The sequence below is a fragment of the Papaver somniferum genome, unplaced genomic scaffold, assembly GCF_003573695.1.
Source record: "Papaver somniferum cultivar HN1 unplaced genomic scaffold, ASM357369v1 unplaced-scaffold_19, whole genome shotgun sequence".
Classification (NCBI taxonomy): Eukaryota; Viridiplantae; Streptophyta; class Magnoliopsida; order Ranunculales; family Papaveraceae; genus Papaver; species Papaver somniferum.
The window spans coordinates 11,078,974-11,097,791 of record NW_020628818.1 but is presented as its reverse complement, the minus strand read 5'-3'; the positions used below and the strand labels follow the sequence as shown (position 1 = coordinate 11,097,791).

The 18,818-nt window shown below is 34.5% G+C and overlaps 1 protein-coding gene and 1 non-coding gene across 2 annotated transcripts; one reads left to right on the top strand and one right to left on the bottom strand.

Annotated features, from left to right (window-relative positions):
- Positions 1-274: 274 nt before the first annotated feature.
- LOC113339150 lies at positions 275-412 on the bottom strand. The gene has a single exon (XR_003354980.1). It is a non-coding gene; the product is annotated as a small nucleolar RNA snoR134 (small nucleolar RNA).
- An 11,783-nt stretch (positions 413-12,195) lies between these two features.
- Positions 12,196-14,513, top strand: LOC113339084 (vacuolar protein-sorting-associated protein 37 homolog 1-like). The gene is made up of 7 exons (XM_026584483.1): positions 12,196-12,356; positions 12,507-12,758; positions 12,890-12,977; positions 13,642-13,681; positions 13,775-13,821; positions 13,905-14,025; positions 14,118-14,513. Exons 1-7 carry the CDS (start codon positions 12,343-12,345, stop codon positions 14,276-14,278), a joined length of 723 nt encoding a protein of 240 aa, XP_026440268.1. The 5' UTR covers positions 12,196-12,342; the 3' UTR covers positions 14,279-14,513.
- Positions 14,514-18,818: the final 4,305 nt, after the last annotated feature.

Below are 18,818 nucleotides of genomic sequence, written 5' to 3'. Positions count from 1 at the left end.
GCCAGCCTCAAATAAATGTATATACATAATCTGAGTAGCAGGAAATATGCAAAAGCATATCAAAAAACATAACTACAAACTAAATAAGATTTATATTTAATCTCACTGAAATCCACTAAGATATAAAAGTTAGCATCATAAGCCCTTTAGTCTGATCTATTGATACTCGTGTATTTGATATCTAATCAAATCAAACCATAACATGTTACGTCAACAAAACCTTATCAATGAACCAGATAAGAAAATGTTAACACTACTCTGTAAGACAATAAGGAAATTTGGTAGTTTTTTTTGACACAAATAAGTTGTTGAAGAAACTAAGCGAACTTGGACTAAACGTCACAAATCTAGCATGAGCATTGGGTATTTTTTCATCACCATATTGTCAGAGATGCCGGGGTGCAACATGCAGATAATAGATGGAAAACAATACCAACTAGAACACAAGAAAACATCAGAAGTTATAAAGGAGGAATATAAAACTTCAAACAGAACAAAAACACTAACACCAATTTTTATACTTGAAAGCTAATGTGAGTATACCAAAAGTCGCAAACTATTTTATAAAAAAGACAAGAGAATGCATGTTTTTTAGAAAATGTGAGTACAATACCTTATTTACAAGCAAGTTTCTATAGGCCATTCAACCTCGTTAAAAGATCGTAGAAATATTAGTTGGGAGTAAATAATTCTGAGGAACAATTGGAAAGTGGACTTATCATGGAACAAGGATTTTATGGAGATTGGGGAGCAATATGGTAATTTCAATAACATGGAGCATTCAAAGCTATAGAAATGCGAGATTTGATTAGCTGTTTTTTTTGTGTGGTTGTTTCTTTGTACTCGCAGGATCAGTTCAGTAATATGTAGCATGCAGTCAATCTTGCTGCCTTGAATTCTCCTCCTTTTGCTGGGATTGTGGAGTATGACACTGATTTAGAGGACATTGATCTAGAGGACAGTAATTTAGAGGACAGTGATTTGGACAATCTTGGACCAAATGGTATGTATAGTCCCTTGTAGTTATTGTGTATTTTTAGTCCCTTCAATTTAATATGTTTTTGGGATATGCATAGTTTATCATGATTTTTTTTATAAGAATAGGATAATCAATTAACGATTAATATCAATATTTTTATAAGGTCCATTTGGAATTATCAATGAAAAGTTTATCATTGTGTTTTCTATTTGGAACTATCAATAAAATGTTAATGATAGTTATGATTGTGATGTCTATTTGGAACTATCAATTGTAACTAAGATATGCTGGATATAGGACTTTAACAATTGACTGATCCATGTGCTTTTGGATCGTTTCTTAGCAAATTTTTAAAAACAATAAATGTCTTATAATAATCTTTTAGACTATTACATGTTAACATATAAGAGACTTCCAGAACTCTTAGAACATATATAATATACACGCAGAGAAGAAGAACAAAGAGATAGGACTTGGAGTTTCTCTTGATCATCATGATTTCTATGGTTTTATTATTTGATATCTTTCATGTTTTTCAAGGATTTCTCAAAATCCATGATGAGCTAAATCTTTCTTATTGGTTACAGATGCGGTCTTAAGTTGGAAAGCATGTTATTTATTAAAGTTTGCATTCTCAAATGTTCGTAATCTCTTTAATATTTTCTATGTTCTACCATTTGTAACTTCGTGTATGATTGATTGATTTGTTTAAGTTGCAAATTAAATTATCATTCATTCATATTTATAGCTAAACTAGGGTTTGAGATTCATATTTTGAATTATCCTTGTTACTAGTAGCATAACATAGTTGTTAATGACGGGATGTAATTATGTCTGGAAGCATGACCTAGGTTAAATATGTCTGGTTCTTGCGCCGGATTACTTAGAATAACCTCAACTCGTAAATAATATTGCTTTCATTGGGTTAAACTTGGGTGACTCTTACGTCGTGTTATTTAATGAGAAGGATTCAAAGAATGGCTCTTGCGCCTTTGATGATATTATGAATTTTTGCGGAGTAAGCCTGCAATTCGACGCTCTATCTAGGGTTATTAATACTAAGAGAAGATGAATATTGAGATTGATTCAGTTGATAACATATTGGAAGATGGATAATGAAAACTCTAACCAATACTATTTATCTGTGATATTTGTATTAGTTAGATCACACACAAAAAAAAATCTCATGTTTCTATAAGTAATCAAAATAATTTGACAACTCATATCTCCATGTGGATCAAAAAATTTCTTATTGCTATACTCTTATTTACTATAGTGAAGTGAAAGAACTTAAATTAATTTTGCTTGGCTAACAACCGGCCAGTTTAGTATTAGAATTTACCGAATAACCCGACTGCAGATCATGCAAAGACATTAATGACAATTTCATCAGCAAAGGTACCTAAAAACTACTGGTTTCTTTTGGAATCTTGTTTATTCTACCTTTTTATCTCTCGAAACAAAGTGCTCACTCTTTGGAACAATTCTTATGACAAAATATACATTTATGCATATGCCCGAGGAGAATTACACCTAAGACTTTAATGATAATGACCAACAACCTTGGAAAGGTATCTATGTTGTAGTGAATGAAAATGTGAAGTCAACGATCCAAGAATCAATCAATTTAATTGTAAAACGAAGAAGTTATGAGTAAAATATTAGCTGGAAAAGTGTGTTAAAGTTGATTTCGGGATTTAAGGGAGATAATGGTTCATGAACCTTTTTTTTAGTCACATTTCGCGAACTTAAAAACCACAGTTCGCTCAAAAATGTGACTTAAGTCTTTTTTAGTTAAGCTTTTGATATTTGTAATCCTAGTAAACTTGGTTACTCTTTCACAGGCAATCTACTACCATATTTTGGCTATTTTCTAAACCATGTGATGATTTTTGTTCCTTCCTAATCCAAGTTGTAGTTGATCTTATTTTGTTAAAAAAAATTACAAAAATATTATTTATGCTAGTAATTATTCATTTAATTATCTAATCTATTACTGTATAAGTTAGGAAGGACTGTGGATAATAAAAAGGTTTTAACTTCTACCTAAGGAAAAAAAATTATTTTGCATCTAAGGAAAGAACTTGCTCTAGGAAACATTGAGATTGCTTGGGATCAAAGTAATTTGTGAATAAGGAAGCTAGTTCGGGAACTTGTTTTGAAAACGAGCAACCTAGCCTTGGTTATTCATTATATAAAGAGGATTCATGTATCTATACAAACCGTCCCTTGGAAAATTATGTGTGTGTTGCATAAGGTTGTTTTCCACTAGTTTTGTTCTTCACGAATAAGACTGAGACTTTAAAGACTTTACTCGAGGAATTTAAAGCACGTGTTAGCTATTTTATTCTTTAATGGTTACGGAACCTTATCTAAGTGATTACAATAATCATTGTCTATACTAAGGTCACTCTCTTATGTTATAAGGCCATTCAAGAATTACTATCATAAACCCTAGATTTGATAGATTCCAATATAAGATCGTACAGACACTTGTTGGTCGATATCTGGATTAGAAGGAGAACTTCGTCTAAGGAATATCTCAAAGATCCTTGAGAAATTCTACGAGATATCTCTAAAAATTTTCTGATTGATCTTATTAATCCATTTGGTATCTCTATAAGTCTCGAAGAGTATAAACCATAATTATACAAGTTTATTTTAATATGTACTTTTTACCTAGTAGTTCTTTAAGCAAGCACAAGATTCCAAACCCTTGATTCATATCTAAAGGAAAACTAAATAGGTGTTCATGTGGAGGCAGGGAAGCTAAAAGTCTTCACTTCGGTTAAAACTATTAAAAGACGTCAACTAGGAAAATCAAGTGTGCAAAGTATTGCAAGATCCAAGAGATGTAAGGAGCACAAATGAAGCCGATTTCTCGTATGGTTAGTTCGGTCTCAACTACATTCAAGTCTGGATTCCGATAATAGTCTAGTGTCTATAGATTCTTAATATAATGTGGTGTTCAAACTGGATGAGGTCCATGGTTTTTTTTCTAAATTGCACTTTTCCTCTTTCATAAAATTCTTTATGTCTTGCATTACTTTCTTCCGCATTATAATCGTGTTTGTTATCACGATTGTTAAAGGCGGGTACCAGCATTAGCAGGGCTGGTACCCTTTCGTATAAGAAAAAGTGATCCTGGTTGTTGGATCATTCAAATGGCACCAGCCTTTATTAATCATAGTATATTATAACTAAATTAAATCAAGTGATCTGATAATCAAACTTGTTGAATTCCTTTCTTGAACAGTATAAAAAACAAGACTTGTTCTTGTTGAAATTTGGATTTTGAAAGAGATCATTCGAGGTTATCCTTGGATATTGATTTTTGAGATCATCAAAGGAATTTTCCTTAAGGTTCACGAACGAAAATTGGTGATGTACTTGGTACCCTCTTCTTTTTAGATGTAATTGTTCTATTTTTATTAATAATATCATCTTAGAATTAATGGTCAAATCCATATCGACTTTGTTAAAGCATTGCTCGGTTGAATCTACCAATGTTGGCATGTAAAGTTTGGTTGTCAAATTTAGTTCAAAAACTCAAAGTTGCTTGATTTATTACTATAGTAAACTTCGTTAGGTAAGACTATGAACATGGAAACGTTGAGACTTGATCTTGTTACTCATGAAGAACCTAAGACATATAGACATCAACGAACATATCACCCTTCAGTTCGAGGTTAGTAACAAGAGACTTGACTTATTCCATCTATATCTTTGTTCTTTCAAGTCAGAATTTATTGAAAACACAACATACAAAGTAATGTTCGTTTACCTGTCTCTAGTATTGGTGACTTGGTCGTTATAATGATCAAAGTTTCAAAGAATAATATACTAATTGTTTTATAAATTTGAGCATATGGAGTTACGAGGTATAGTTTATCTATAGACTTCGTGGAGTTACGGGGTATAACTAATATTTAGTATATTTAACTTCCGGATGAATTCAAACCTTGGAATTATGTTTGAAATAAATTTCATAAACATATTTTAAGGAATTAGACTTGTGAAACTTGTTTCGTAGTTGAAAACTGAATTCAAGACCGATCTCATGTCGATCCTAAATATATGAACGATCTCATAACCGATCCTTACATATTTCAATCTTGTTTATATATTTTTGAAATGTTTAATATCTTCAGGTTTCTGCAAACACCGAGATTTACATGGATTGAACTTGAACTGTTCATGAAATATCGGCATAGTGATTTTGCTAAACCTATATATCTTAGTGTTGAAGTATTTTCTTTTGATACTTAAGGCAAGATCCTGAAACGATTTCCAATATCTTTTTAGATATCTAAATATATATATATATATATATGCTTACCATATCCCAGAAGTTTGCATATATCTAGTTACTATATTAGTAAATTATATGAAAATATGGTAGCTAATATTAGTTGTTAACTATGAGTGACATCGGTTTGTTAGCTGAACTACAGTTGGTATTTGTCAAATTCTGAAATAATATTATTTTCATATTTTTTGGGAATTTTTGGATTTGGTAATACCTTGTTTTCCAAACAAACCTTGGCCAGAACACTATAAACAGTGGAGCTTGTATTCTTATAAAATCATCTCCTGAACATACTGCTTGATCAATTGTGCGAGAAGCAAACTCGTTGATAGAGAATATAACTCTTCTATGGGATCAAGGATCTTTTAGTAGTAATTTTTGTGGGGAACCAAATCGCATTTTTATTTTAGTTTTCGGTCAAATCACATTAATTGATTTGATTGACTAACCATATAGTTATCCTTTATATATCAAACTTGTTTTTGTATAGTGCTTCTCTTATGATATAAGGCAACTCAAGTTTGTTTTAGGATTGACCATTACATATCTCGTGATTCAAGATCTGTAGAAAAAGCTTTTGATCAATCAACATTAACAGATTTCACTTTCTGTGTTTTGATTATTAGTAAAAATCAAGTTGTTTGTGCATCGATTACTTTGAAAATTGAAGACTTTTTTTTCCCGGTTTCTGATCTTAATTTGTGATTCTTCTTGCACACTTGATTCTAAGGGATCCAAAAAAGTAGTTTACTTCGGTAAACTTATGGTCTTTTTGTACAGATCACACAAACTGTTTATTTGCTTCACCTTGGATAGAGCTTGTTCACCGGATATATTATTTCGATTATCTTTGTCTTGGTTTGATTTTTGATCATCGGGATTTACATTGATTAAACGGAAGGTTTTTTATTCTACTTTATCTCTTATTATTGTCGGATTTGGGAGATTGATAAGTGAGTCGATTACTGAAAAATATTTAATCCTTCGTTTTTCGGGTTACGATCCAAAGGACTTGAGAGGCGGAATTCTTCTCAGTGGGTGAAACAACACAAAATAGTAGATTCGGTCTCGAGATTCCCGTGCATAAACTATATTGGTTGTAGACGCAGAGGTACTAAAGGAACCAAGTAACTCGGAGTAGTTTACTTGGTCTCAACTATACGAAGTTGCGGTAGTAAATTTGTATAACGACTTAATTTTAATAGTATTCAAAACTGGCCCGGGTTTTTTGTGCAAAGTAGTTTTCCTCGTTAACAAAATCTTGTGCGTCGTGCCATTACTCTACTTTATGCATTATAGTTATAATTATTGTTATAGTTATAACTAAATAATAGAACTTGTACATTAATCCACTTGGTATAGTCCGGTCACGAACTCAGACTATATACCAAGTTACATCTTGTTGAAGTAATTCTTTGGCGATTATTGTTTTGGTAGAATTACACGAGGTGTGTCTGTATAGGTTAATACGAAAATATTATGGTGTACTCGGTACCCTTATCATTTCAGTTTTTACATTTCATTACATAGCTTGACATAGCACTTAATCAACATTGAATCCAGACAAATGAATCTTAAAGAATTCATAGCATTTACAATAATTAAATTCTCAGACGTTGACTTCAAAACATATGGCACGGGCCAGAGTTATCTGAAAATAGGGATACATAATAAGTTAATACGATTTTGATTAATTAAAAATGAGTTGTTCAAAATGATTAATTTAAAAATTATTAAGATACTCACTCGTTCTTCGATGGAGAATCCAGGATGATCTTGGTTAACAATCCACAAAAATTTCCACATAATTCCTCACATGATCCTTGATGATGGAAAATTTAATTTCAAGGTTCTTCTTATTTCTTGAATTTTCATTACCAGCTAACATCACAAACCTTTGAAACACTCTGCACCGTAAACTAAAACTGGTAATATTCATACCTTCATCACTTGCAACTGATATCTAAATACGAATAAGACCAAAATCTTTTCCTCGAGTGAAGCAAGCGCGAGCCATTTCGAATGGGAGATGTAAGTTGAATTGTATGAGAAACTGGATATTTATAAGGATCTATTTACAACTGTTAGATAAGGAAACACTGAACGACCAAGACTCTCTAACGACATAAACTTGATCGCTCGACATAGTCTCTATCACTCATCAATGGACTAGGTGCCAAATTTGACAGATCCATAATGGGTGCAAAAGTGGAAACTCAATAAGTTTTCCACACCCAGAGGAACCATCCGTACATCAATGGCATCATCTTTCAAACTATACCTTTTTGGAAGTTCCAAACGTTTTTTTCTTCTTCTTTATGATCAGTCAAAATTTATTTATAAAAGAAAAAAATAATTACAAAATTACAACAAAAACAAACAACAAGAAAAGAAGATATCAAATAGAATGAAAACGTAAAGAAATAGAGTAAAAAAAGACGCTTAAAAATTCAGAGTTATTTAAATCGAGTAAAGTCCGATTTACCACTATAAGAAATGATAATGTATTCAAAAAAAAAATTGCATCCCGCTTTGCTAAAATGTCGGCAGAGAACTCCCAGTAGTTGTGGATAATAAGATCACTAACCTTTGTGTTGAAAATAGTTCTGATAGCATGAATAACACCAACTGCAGTTTGCAATAGAAGAATTACCATACCAAAAATCAAAGAACAAGGAAGTAGACCTTCCATTACCTATAATGCTCTTTATATTCTCTTTAACAATCGGACAGCCCCACCTGATGTAAGGGAAATAGTCGAAGCTACTTTGTCATTATTAATGTTACTATGTAAAATGAAATATTTAGCTTTCAGAAACTTTTCCCAAACTTTGTCAGAAAATTTTAATCTTCCACCAAAGTTTCATGAGCATGGCCTTATTAACAACCAGAATCCTACGAATGCCAAGGTTGCCTTCATTACATGGACTACAAATTAATATTATCATAAACTATAACAAACTTTTTCCTTATTTGAGAGTCACCCGACCAAATGAAGTATCGAACAGCTCTCGCACAAAGAGATATAATCTACAAGGGCCATTTATATACTGGCATAGTATAAATGTTGTGTAACTTGCAATAACTGACCTGACTGAAACGAATTTAGCTTGGAAAGAAAGCATCTGACCTTTCTAGCCAACCAATTTATCTAAAACCTTCTCAACAACTAGTTTTATATGAGCATGCCTCACTGATCGCGGCACAAGTTGAACACCTTGTTAACGGTTCGGATATGCAACCTTTTTCATACCCAAAAAGTTTGATATGGCTCTTCCCTGGAAGTCGATCCACCACCATAGTAAAATTTACTCTTTACTCTGTTAACCGTCCATCTGAGCGATCTTTTTACCTCTTGGGATTTGGGAGCCTAGCCAGCAATTCGGGATACGGGAAAAATTCGGGACGATAAAATGTACATATATTATTCGTTTTGGCGGAATCTAAATCCGGTCCATCGTTCGGTCAACATTCGTGATTCGATAGATCGGAACGGAAAACGTATACGTATAATTCGTTTTAGAAATATGAATATACATTAACTTGTAAAATACTCCCTCTGTTTCAAAATAATAGGCAGGTTTGTGTGTAAATTTGCACAGAAACCTACCTACTATTTTGAAACGGAGGGAGTGTATCATTTTCAATATGATCTCACTTCTGGTTATAATGATTTAATGATTTTAACGAACTATATTGGCATATCCATGACCACGAGTTCATAATCCTTTTTGTACCCGTGGTAGAAAAATTAGATGCTAGAAGATTAAACTATAATAAAAAACAATAAACAACGATGATGTGGAAAAGTATCTGTTTGTACCCAGAAATATTTCCAGGCACTAAACACGATGATTTTTGTTTATGGTAAGGAAACACAGGGTTAAAAACATGAAACAAGCATAAATATAAGGGACACGAATTTTACGTGGTTCGGCAGAGTTTGCCTACATCCACAGACAAATCTCCTTGGGGAGTGATGTTTTATTGATAATAGAATTACAATGGATTTTTCTCTATTAGCTCTCTTTTTTCCCCATCAGAATTACATTTCCCTCTATTTATATAATTGTGAATCAGGGTCTCCCCCTAATTTTCATGTAGGAATAAATTGTATTAAGTTTCCCTGCATTAATTCTGCATGAAACTCCCCTCCTGTATTAACTCTGGATGAAATTTCCCTGCATGCCTATTGACTTTCCCTGCATGCATCCTTGTATTGATTTGTGGGCCTCCCGTGTACTTTATACACATTACAAACATCGCCCCCTCTTAACCTCCAACTTGTTGGGGGTTAAGAATTTTGTTTTTCCTTCGCGTCGATCGTCGATGACGTAACTCTCCAGTCGCCCCCAAGCGTGAGTAGAGACATTACAAAGACGCCCCCAACTGTGATAACCTGCAAAAAAATTTGCTCACGTGCTAGGCGAGACTTTTTGCCACATGGTGGACTTGTGATGCTCGATAGCTAGTCGAGTATTGAGTAGAATGTAGTGTGTGCTTGCGGCTAGGGAAAAGTTTTTTGCTCGCAACATAACAAGGATAGCGCTTGCTGCTCGGGCAGGCTGGTTGTTGCTTGTGTTGAGTACGAGTCTTTGTGCCAATATCGGGCATTTTTGCTCGTGGTTCAGACGAGACTTTATGCTTGCCAAGATGCAAGTCTTTCATACTCGCGTGCAAGACGAGATTTTATGCTTGCGATAAAAGCAAGACTTATGTGCTCACGTGCAAGGTGCTTGCGAAGTGATGCAAGGCTATATATTGAAGGGTCTATGCAATCCTCATCTCAAACTCGATCGTGTCGGTGTCCACGAACCACGAACTCCATCATGTCGTTATCCACAAACCTCGAACTCGATCATGTTTCTGCCTCAAGTGCATATAAAAGTTTCTCGAACACATAAACTTTTGCTTCCATGCTGTAGGGAATTGAAAACGGTTCTAACGAGCCAAAATCACTCAATTCGGACTTCAAGCGAAGAAGTTATTGACGAAACAAGATTTGGATGAAGCGGGTGTGTTTGCTGGCGTGGCGTGATGACAGTGCAGAAGCGCTGACGTGTCACTGCTGACTGGGATGGCATGGATGACGTGGCACCCGAACGGTGCTGATTTTTGCATGGAAATTCGTGGCATGATTTTTGAGCTTATGACGCACCAATCTCAATGATATAACACGATTGTTTTACACGAATCCCCTTAGTCGGCGCCAATGTTTGTACCCAGAAATATTTCCAGGAACTAAACATGATGATTTTTGTTTATGGTGAGGAAACACAGGGTTAAAAACATGAAACAAGCATAAATATAAGGGACACAAATTTTACGTGGTTCGGCAGAGTTTGCCTTCATTCACAGACGAATCCCCTTGGGGAGTGATGTTTTATTGATAATAGAATTACAATGGATTTTTTCTCTATTAGATCTCTTTTTTTTCCCCGTCAGAATTACATTTCCCTCTATTTATATAATTGTGAATCAGGGTCTCCCCCTAATTGTCATGTAGGAAAAATTGTATTAAGTTTCCATGCATGCCTCATGGACATGCCCTGCATGCCACCTGGCCATAAACTCCCTTGCATTAATTGTATTAAGTGTTGGGAGATATATATATATATTTAAAAATATAATTTTGTAATATTATATCAAACTTATAGAATTAGTGCGCTGGTATTATTTTGGGCTCCCACACTATAGACTTGGGTTCAAATCTCACCCCATGCATTTGACTATATATATATATTACTTAAAAAGTCCGTGAGAGCGGGGCCTTAGGAGGTCTACTGATTTAAAAGTTAATTTTTTGCAGATTTAACTTTTGATTTCCATAACGGTTTTTTGTCAACTTAATATTCTCAATTAAATTCATTAATTTCGGTTTTATATTTTATCCGTTTTATTACTGTTATGGAGGATTTTAAGTATGCAGTTATTATTGATTTTATTCTCATTAAACCGAATTGATTTCCTTTGAGTTATAAAAGACATTTTTTGGAGAAGATGAATAACTGAGTTTTTTCATCTATTTGTGTTCTGAGCAAGTGTAAGATAGAGTAAGAGTTGGTTCGATTTCTCAAGGTGCAGATAAATCGAACAAGAGAGAATCAGTTATTTTATCCCATAGGTGTTCGACAAGTTTTTGACTGCCAACACAATCAAGAGGCAGAGTCGCAAAATACCTTAAAAATAGCGACCTAGTCCGCGACTCAGCTGTTTGAGATTTATTTTGTGTGAATTTTCTTTATTGTTTCCAACATTAAGTTTCCCTGCATGCCCTCCTGTATTAACTTTGCGTGAAACTGCCCTGCATGCCTCTTGACTTGCCCTGCATGCCTCCTGACATTAATTTGCCATGCATGCCTCCTTGTATTGATTTGCGGGCTTCCCGTGTATTTTATATACGGTACAAACAGTGTCATACGAGGAATATAATTTTTAAATTTATAAATACGTGTACAATTTGTTTCAGGAGGAAAATTCGCTATACTTAAACCGGGATTCCATGCATACGCGTATGATACGGATATAATACGGCCCACAAGTATATATGTCCTGTCTTTAGAAAAGCCAATGACTCCATCCTAAAGGCTCTTTAAAGACTCGTATGTCCTACATGTGAGGGAGGCGAGAATTGCTAACTAGGGTTGAGAGTCCTACGACCTCACTCTACCTCATGTTGTCTACCATTTCACGATACCGCGTAAATTCTTGAAAAGGAATACTTCCTCCTCCTAATAAAACTATTGACCTTCTTGACTGCAAATCTAGACATAAAAACATCTGAACCGTCGATTCCCATTTCATCCATCAGAACTTTAAGCACCACAATAACTCACGTACAACAAGAATTACAGTATCATCCCCACTTTATTACTCTTCCGCCCTTGGTGAATGTGACACCTGAAGTAATAACGCAGAACCTTCTTCGTTGATATCATTCTTTAAAAGACGACCCAACAGATCATCGATCTCCGAAACTCGACACTTTTTCGATCGCGAAAACGTTTTCTCCATCTCTTCTCCGAAAGTAAAACCCTAATTCAAGGTTCCAGACATGTTTAAATTCTGGTAATTTCGTTTCTCTTTTTAACTTTTCATTCGATTTCTCAATTTAGGGTTTCATTTGTTCTTACGACAATAATTTGATTTCAATTTTAGAATCGATTTGGCTTGTGTTAGTTAGATTTTGAAGCTAATATTCTTGTTTTTGATTTGCAGGGGTTCACAAGAACCACAAGAACCACCACCACCACCACGTGTACAAGGCGGACCTGGACAAACTTCATGGTATCCACCGTCAGTGGTTAGTTCTTCTAATTCATCTCGTCCTTCTACTCCAGGCGGTGGTAGTTCTTTGTCTAGTTTTAATATGCAGCAAAGGCCTTCTTCAGATCGGCCTCAATCGCAATCTCAAACTCAGCTTTCTCCGGCTGAAGCTGCAGGCATTATTTATCAATTGAAGGACAAAAGGTTTTAAAACTTGATTATAACACAAATTTAATTCTTCTTTTTTTTTTTTTTTTTTTTTTTGTAAGTGAGATTTTTAACTTAGAGATGCTAATTTTACTTGTTTACGTTGTCTACCATGGTTTGAAATATAGCGTTGATGAGTTACGGAGGCTATTAACTGATAGAGAAGCGTACAATCAATTCTTATTCTCACTTGATCAAGTGAAGACTCAGAACAATGTAAGCAGCAGCTGTTTGTAGTTTGTAGAGATTAGAGAGTAAATGATTCTGTAGCTTCAATTGTGATTAAATACGTAGATCAATGTGTATAATGGTTCATGGTTTCTGGTAGCGTGTTTGGTTGATCAGAGTTTAGGTGACGTGTTGTTAGGTATGTGAAAGAATCAGATAGACCAGTATGAACAACTTAACTTCTTTCGAAAAGTGAATTGAAGATACAATCAGTAAGGTTTCAGTTTGCTGGTTGATGTGAGAAAAAGGAAATGAAAAATCACAATGTGAGAGTATAGAATATATAGTGTACGAGCAAACGAGAGGCAACTCAGAGCCCTCAACTGGAAACCTGAGGGTGTCTTTAATACTCCCAAAGCTAGAGAATATGTGTTTGTTGTATGAAGTTTAGACACCATGATTGGTATGTGAAGCCTAGTACAATTATTGGAGGTTAGTGGATGACAACCGTCACTAAATGCTGCTAGTATATGATTTTAGACTATGTTGGCATGCTTAAATTCTCTTAAAATGTCAACAAAATATACAGCTATAGGCTATATTTTTCTTAGTTATTGTAGTACATTCACTGTCCTACCATTATCAAAGATCTTTTACCTGCACGGAGTTTGAGTTTCTGACCTTCTTAGTTGTTCTCCTCATGTCCATTTAGCTTCGGGATGAACTGCGAAAGGAAACGTTGCAGCTAGCAAGTTAGTATATTTCTCAAGGCTACTGCTATACTCCGCCAAGGTTTTTTATGCATGACATTGTTCTGAAATTTCTTTTTTATCTTTTTGAAATAGGACAGAATATAGAGAATGAGCCACGCATTGTGGAGCTAAGGAATCAGGTGAGAATGATGGGGAATTTCCTCTTCTATTTGGTCTAAAACTTGGCGTGTTACTAACCTCTGTTAGTCGATTTGAATTATAGTGTAGAATTATCCGAACAACGGAGCTGGCTGCAGCTGAAGAGAGACTGAATGAACTGGAAAGACAGAAGGAAGAAACCTTAAAGTTTTATTCCCCTGTCACTTTGCTTCAGAAAGTACTAGGTATGGTAGAACTGGTTTCTTGGTTCTTTATTATCCATGAAATTTCCTCTGTAGACAACTGGAGCTAATTGAATTTGACATGGATTTCACAGATGCTGCGAATAAGACTGATGAGGAATCCGAGGTCCTTCACAAACAACTTCTTGAGAAGGAGATAGATTTGAGTTCATTTATACAGAAGTACAAGAAGCTCCGCACCAGTCACCACAAACACTCTCTTACCCATTTAGCTGCCAAGACAACCTGTTTATAGAGACGATGAAGGTTATTATCTAGACATATAGAAAATGGCAGGATAAATATTTTACTGTACTTATTGTTGACATAAGTAAAAATATTAGCTTGCTAACTTAAAACTATCCCCTGTACTTTTTTCCATCTCATCTGCCTGTTGTATTGCAATCTCAAACGTTGTTTTCGTAACACGTTACTTTATAAAACCATAGGATTGAGGAAACTAATTGGTTTCGAAGCGTCTTGTTTTTGTATTTCTCGTCTTTTTTTTGTCAAGACTAGAGCTGAGAAAATGCATTTGCGGTTGATGCATGTATTCTGTTCTCTTCCGAGGTTTAAATTTTCATATATTCTGTTCTCTGAGGTTTAAGTTTTCACCTTCCACAGTTGTATACATTGGTTTGTTCCTAGAACTTCTATGGGTTTCTGTATGCCATTCCCATTGGTTAGAAATGGCAATGGGAAAAGATAGGTACAGAGGGAGGATCACATTCTTGAGCTTTACTTCTCAAACTTTTGGTTTGATAGATCAGCAAACTAAACTTTTAGAATCTTTACAATATTAGAATTTCATTTGTAGCCATTTGTTGCAGTACTTCATTTGTTGCGAAAGGCAACATTGAAAACAACAGCAACTTGGAGTTTATATGAACAATTTGTTAGTTCCTTGAATCAATAGTTTGTTGGTTCTTCATGGTTGTGCGGAGTTGACACCAGGAATTTGGAGTTCATAAGAAATTCGCTCTCTTTGTTTTTCGTTTTTCCAAGTTGATTGGCGAAATTTTGCCAGTCAACTTTGAATTTCACCTTAGCACCTTAATTCAAATTTACTTCGGACTTTAATTAATCTGAAATAAGTGCGACCATGTTATTATTGTTAGCCCCACCAAATAAATAATGTACGGGAAAATCCACGACAGCCTATATGTAAAGTGTAAGCCATGATGAGATCTTGATAGGGAAAAATACGGTTTAGTCCAAAAATGCGTCAAAAATTATGGATTAGTTCATCCCAAGTTAACTAAATTTAGTCCAAAAGTTATTTAAAATATAGAGAATACACAAATAATCTTCATGATTTATAATTTAATCAAAATATTTACAGTTTAGTCTAGGGCTGCACATGGGTCAGTTTGGGTCGGTTTTGGCCTCACCACCACCCAACCCATTGATGACGAGTAATAGAAGTTGTCACCCGCAACCGACCCAACATCACACTGGGTCGATTTCATCCGAATCGCATTACGGCTGGTTGGGTCGGGTGGGTTACCCACCATAAAACCACAGACAATTAATCAAACATAAAACAGATAAACCCCAAATTGAAATAAAAAACAAAACCCTAAACAGATAAACCCCAAATTGAAAATCACAGAAAATCACATAATCAAATATATTATAATGGCTTTTAGTCTTACCTTCCAGTTATTGGATTTCTGCTGCCTGATGTGGTGGTTTACACAGCGAATTTGAGTTAAGAATTCGCAGATCGAGCGAAGAGTGAAAAAAATATGCAGTCTGTCTGAGAAGGAGAGAAGAAGAGGCCGAAGTGAAAATAGAAGCAAATAAAAATTAGCGGTGCTTAGGGTTAGGTATTTTATATCGTCACTTCAATGGCTGCGATTCATTCTAGGATAGATAATCTAAGGGCTAGGGAATATTGGGCGGGTGGATGGGTCGGTTCGGATGACGGAAATTTCTACCCGCAACTGACCCAACATACGGTGGGTTCTGGCGTGCCTCATCCATAGTCGACCCACGCCTCGATGGGTTGGGTCGGGTGCGGGTATTTTTGGCGGGTGCGGGTTGGGTCGGTGGGTTGAGTCGGTTATGTGCATCCCTAGTTTAGTCCATAGTGATTTATGATGATGTCAGCAATTTTTAATAATATAAAAAATATTTAAAAACGATTTATCGTTCGCACCACTTTATATATTCACAAACTTTATATATTCGAAAATATCTTTCCGAAATCTACAAAAATAGTACCCATATGATTATATAATTTTCAGTTTTTAAAAAATTTAATTGTCACTGTGTACAAAAAAAAGTACTCATGCACAAAAAATTCATAAGCTTATGCAATCAGTTTTTCACATGTGCACCATTTTGTACAAACCTACAAAAACATATGAGTATGAAAATAGTCACTCATACACACATTCAGACCTGCTTCTTCATGAGAATTACACTCGTACACCAATACGTATACCCCTGCAAGACATGCATAAAATCAATTATTCATAACCACACACAAATCTATTTTTGCATGAAAAATACACTAGCACATTAATATGTACACCCTTAGAAATCATCGTAAAATTGATCATTCATAACCAATCGCAAACCTACTTTTTAATGGGAATTACACAGGTGCACTAATATGTACTCCCCTCCAAAACATGCATAAAATCGATCATTCATAACCACACGTAAACATATTTATTCATGGAAATTACACCAGTGCACCAATATATACACCCCTATACACATGCATAAAATAGATTATTCATAACCACACACAAACCTACTTTTTCATGGGAATTACATAGGTGCACCAATATATACATGCCTCCAGAACATGCATAATAACTGGACACAAACCTACTTTTTCATGGAGAACACACAGGTGCACCAATATGTACACCCCTAAAATACATGTATAAAATCGATTATTGATAATCAAACACAAACCTTCATTATCATGGGAATTACACAGGTACACCGATATGTACACCCCTGCAAAACATGCATAAAATCGATCATTTATAACCACACACAAACCTATTTTTTATGGAAATTACACAACTGCACCAATATATACACCCGTAAAAAAATGTAAAAGATTGATTGTTAATAACCAGACACAAACCTACTTTTTACATGGGAACTACATATGTATACCGATATGTACGTCCCTGCAAACACCTATTCTGTACATCGGAAAAAAAATTAGGCTAGGAGGTAAAAACGTTTAGAAAACACAAACATGAAGAAGTAATGAGCACGACTTCCACACCCCAACTCTACTAAATGCACTAACATTTGCATACTATAAGACGAATTCCGAAAAAGTGATATTTCGAATTCTAGTAACCAATTAATCAATAAACTATACCAGAAATTTTAAACGTATTGTAAATCTAATATTTGAACAAGGAAAACAGAAACTAAAACATAAAAGGATGATATAGTCATCATATTTGGGCATGATTTTCATTATCAAACCGGTGGTTAGTAAAAAAGAGAAGCAAAAAGCAACCGACTTACTATGAAACTTTTTTCTTTCTCTTTTATTTTCTCCCTTAGTCTCAGAGGTAGTAAGAGCTACAATACTTGTTGCAGACTTGGAACAATAACCATCAGTGCACCTCCACCAAAAATCATGGAAGTCATATTCTCCCTTCCACTTACAATTAGCTCCGTGACATCCTTTTATTTGAATTGGATATAAGAAGCTAATCTTGTCGTCATCAACGGCAGGTCCAACTACGAATTAAAAAAGACAACGCTCAATAGATAAATTTAATATTGAATGCTGGAATATGAAAAGGGTACAAGCAAACATGAGATGCATGCACATACGCAACTTACGTCGATAAATTCTAGTTTGAGTAAAATAGGAAAGTGATAATGCTAACGATTAACAGGTGTACAACTATGTGCACAATAACGATTAACAGGTGTACAACTACGTACAGATCAACAATCAACAAGTGTACAACTATGTGCACAATAATAGCATCATGTGTACAATAATGTACACATATGTACCCAACTAATGTATACCCAAATGATCCAATAAGTTGGTTGATTCAAATCCCTAAATTTACACGTGTCGTCCAAAATAATCAACACTTTACACATTATGTGTAAAACTATATATGTATGAATGATATTCTTCTCATGGCATTAACAATCAACTGGTGTACAACTATGTGCACGTTAATAAGCAACAGGTGTACAACTATGTACACCAACATTAACTATGGTAAAATTCAGCCGCCAATTAAATATGAAACTTTCAAAGTGGCGCTACTATATGATAAACTACCACCAAGTATATCAAACATTCATGAGTAGATAAGAGAATACAAATCTTAACAAGAAGTAATCAATTATTGAAAATATTAAATAGCCAAATAAATCTAGTAAGGTATCATAAGGTTTCATTTCTTGTAAAATAAACTAGAATTATTATATAATGTCTTTATTTTACAATTACAACATCCAAAAAAGTATGATCTACCTAACATCCACATACCATATCTTCACTTAGTATTTGTGAAACTGGTACTAAAATGTATCAAAGAAAAAAGACTAAAGTGATTATTAAAATAACTACCGAGTGAAATCCAGTTCACTACTGTGAACTGTTATCGATAAGCAATTAACAAGGCTTTATATCAAACTGTTGAAACAAAATAGATAAGACACACTACTTCCATGTATATAAATATGGCCTAAAGTAGATGCGACTCCCTGGTATCATCTTAAAAATCCCATATTGTTAATAAGATATTCGTACTTGCAGAGGTAGCATTCGAAATTACTTGGGC

Coding starts and splice junctions, on each gene's coding strand:
- LOC113339084 (XM_026584483.1), top strand. Junction 12,978..13,641: donor AAGTGAAGACTCAGAACAAT/GTAAGCAGCAGC, acceptor ATGTCCATTTAG/CTTCGGGATGAACTGCGAAA. Junction 13,682..13,774: donor GGAAACGTTGCAGCTAGCAA/GTTAGTATATTT, acceptor TTTTTGAAATAG/GACAGAATATAGAGAATGAG.